This window comes from Anarrhichthys ocellatus, unplaced genomic scaffold, assembly GCF_004355925.1.
Source record: "Anarrhichthys ocellatus isolate YVR2014 unplaced genomic scaffold, GSC_Weel_1.0 scaffold270, whole genome shotgun sequence".
Taxonomy (NCBI): domain Eukaryota; kingdom Metazoa; phylum Chordata; class Actinopteri; order Perciformes; family Anarhichadidae; genus Anarrhichthys; species Anarrhichthys ocellatus.
The window spans coordinates 20,853-22,304 of record NW_022280295.1 but is presented as its reverse complement, the minus strand read 5'-3'; the positions used below and the strand labels follow the sequence as shown (position 1 = coordinate 22,304).

Below are 1,452 nucleotides of genomic sequence, written 5' to 3'. Positions count from 1 at the left end.
TTTTAAATTTTTAAGGTGCTATAAAAATGTTTTTCTCAATAATTCCATACAATGACTGATGTATATGTAATCAAGGCATCGTTGACTTAAAAATTTAATAACAATAAATAACCACAAAGAAATAAGAAATATGATTGTCTGATTTATGTTTGTTTTTGTTCAAAAAAATCTAAGAAAAGACTTTGAATCTGTAGACTACTGCCTAATAGTCTTATTATTGCCATTTGATGACAATTGCTCATATACTGTAAGCCTAAATAAGTATATTTATTATTTTGAACAAAGATTAAATGTTATTTCACAAGTTTCAAAAAGTGGGGGCAAAAATTGCCCCCAAAAAAATACGTAAATTTCCTACCCTGGCTGGATGCTGATACTGGTCTCCAGTGTGACGACTATGTCCGAGTGTGGTTCTTTGACAAAGACGTCGGTGCATGCTCTCCCTTCTGGTTCGGCGGCTGCGGCGGTAACGCCAACTGCTTTAACACAGAACTAGAAAGTGTCCGGACATGTGGCGCTGATAGTAAGTCCTGACTGAAGGAAGAGACCCGGCACTGTGTCTGTGGATGTTTCAACTCACGGATATTAACAACGTCTCGTCATCTTGTCTCATAATACTTAGTCTATTCTTCTGCTCGCTGCTCTTTTTCTTCATCACGATATCAGTAACACTTCAATGGAGGAAAGTCAAACCATAGAAACATGATACAGTTAAAACTGGCTCATGAGTCTAAAACTAGAACTCATTTCTCAACATAGAAGAGCAGGATTCATGAACCTGCAGCGATGCTGCTGACGCTGATTAAATGCCATAAACTTGTGGTTGTTTTTGTTCCAGATCCAAACATCCTGCCAACTCCGGAGCTCGTCAGCTTCGTCTCTAAAGGTAAACTCTGCACTTGCTCCAGCTCTTTGACTCCAGAAGAAGGAAAGACATTCGACTACACGACTACTCGCCTGTATAAACTAGACGACTACTCGCCTGTATAAACTAGACGACTACTCGCCTGTATAAACTAGACGACTACTCGCCTGTATAAACTACACGACTACTCGCCTGTATAAACTACACGACTACTCGCCTGTATAAACTACACGACTACTCGCCTGAATAAACTAGACGACTACTCGCCTGTATAAACTAGACGACTACTCGCCTGTATAAACTAGACGACTACTCGCCTGAATAAACTAGACGACTACTCGCCTGTATAAACTAGACGACTACTCGCCTGAATAAACTACACGACTACTCGCCTGAATAAACTAGACGACTACTCGCCTGTATAAACTAGACGACTACTCGCCTGTATAAACTAGACTACTCGCCTGTATAAACTAGACTACTCGCCTGTATAAACGACGCGACTACTCGCCTGAATAAACTACGCGACTACTCGCCTGAATAAACTACGCGACTACTCGCCTGTATAAACTACGCGACTACTCGCC

At 40.8% G+C, this 1,452-nt stretch overlaps 2 protein-coding genes across 2 annotated transcripts in view; both read left to right on the top strand.

Moving 5' to 3' along the window:
* The window catches only part of LOC116401188 (collagen alpha-6(VI) chain), a 58,962-nt gene extending 58,428 nt beyond the window's left edge, over positions 1 to 534 (top strand). The window contains exon 24 of the mRNA XM_031879468.1: positions 388 to 534. Coding sequence (XP_031735328.1) covers positions 388 to 534 — 147 coding nt within the window. The remainder of the gene's footprint in view (positions 1 to 387) is intronic.
* The window catches only part of LOC116401186 (kunitz-type serine protease inhibitor bitisilin-3), a 2,609-nt gene continuing 1,595 nt past the window's right edge, over positions 439 to 1,452 (top strand). The window contains exon 1 of the mRNA XM_031879467.1: positions 439 to 886. Coding sequence (XP_031735327.1) covers positions 787 to 886 — 100 coding nt within the window. The 5' untranslated portion in view covers positions 439 to 786. The remainder of the gene's footprint in view (positions 887 to 1,452) is intronic.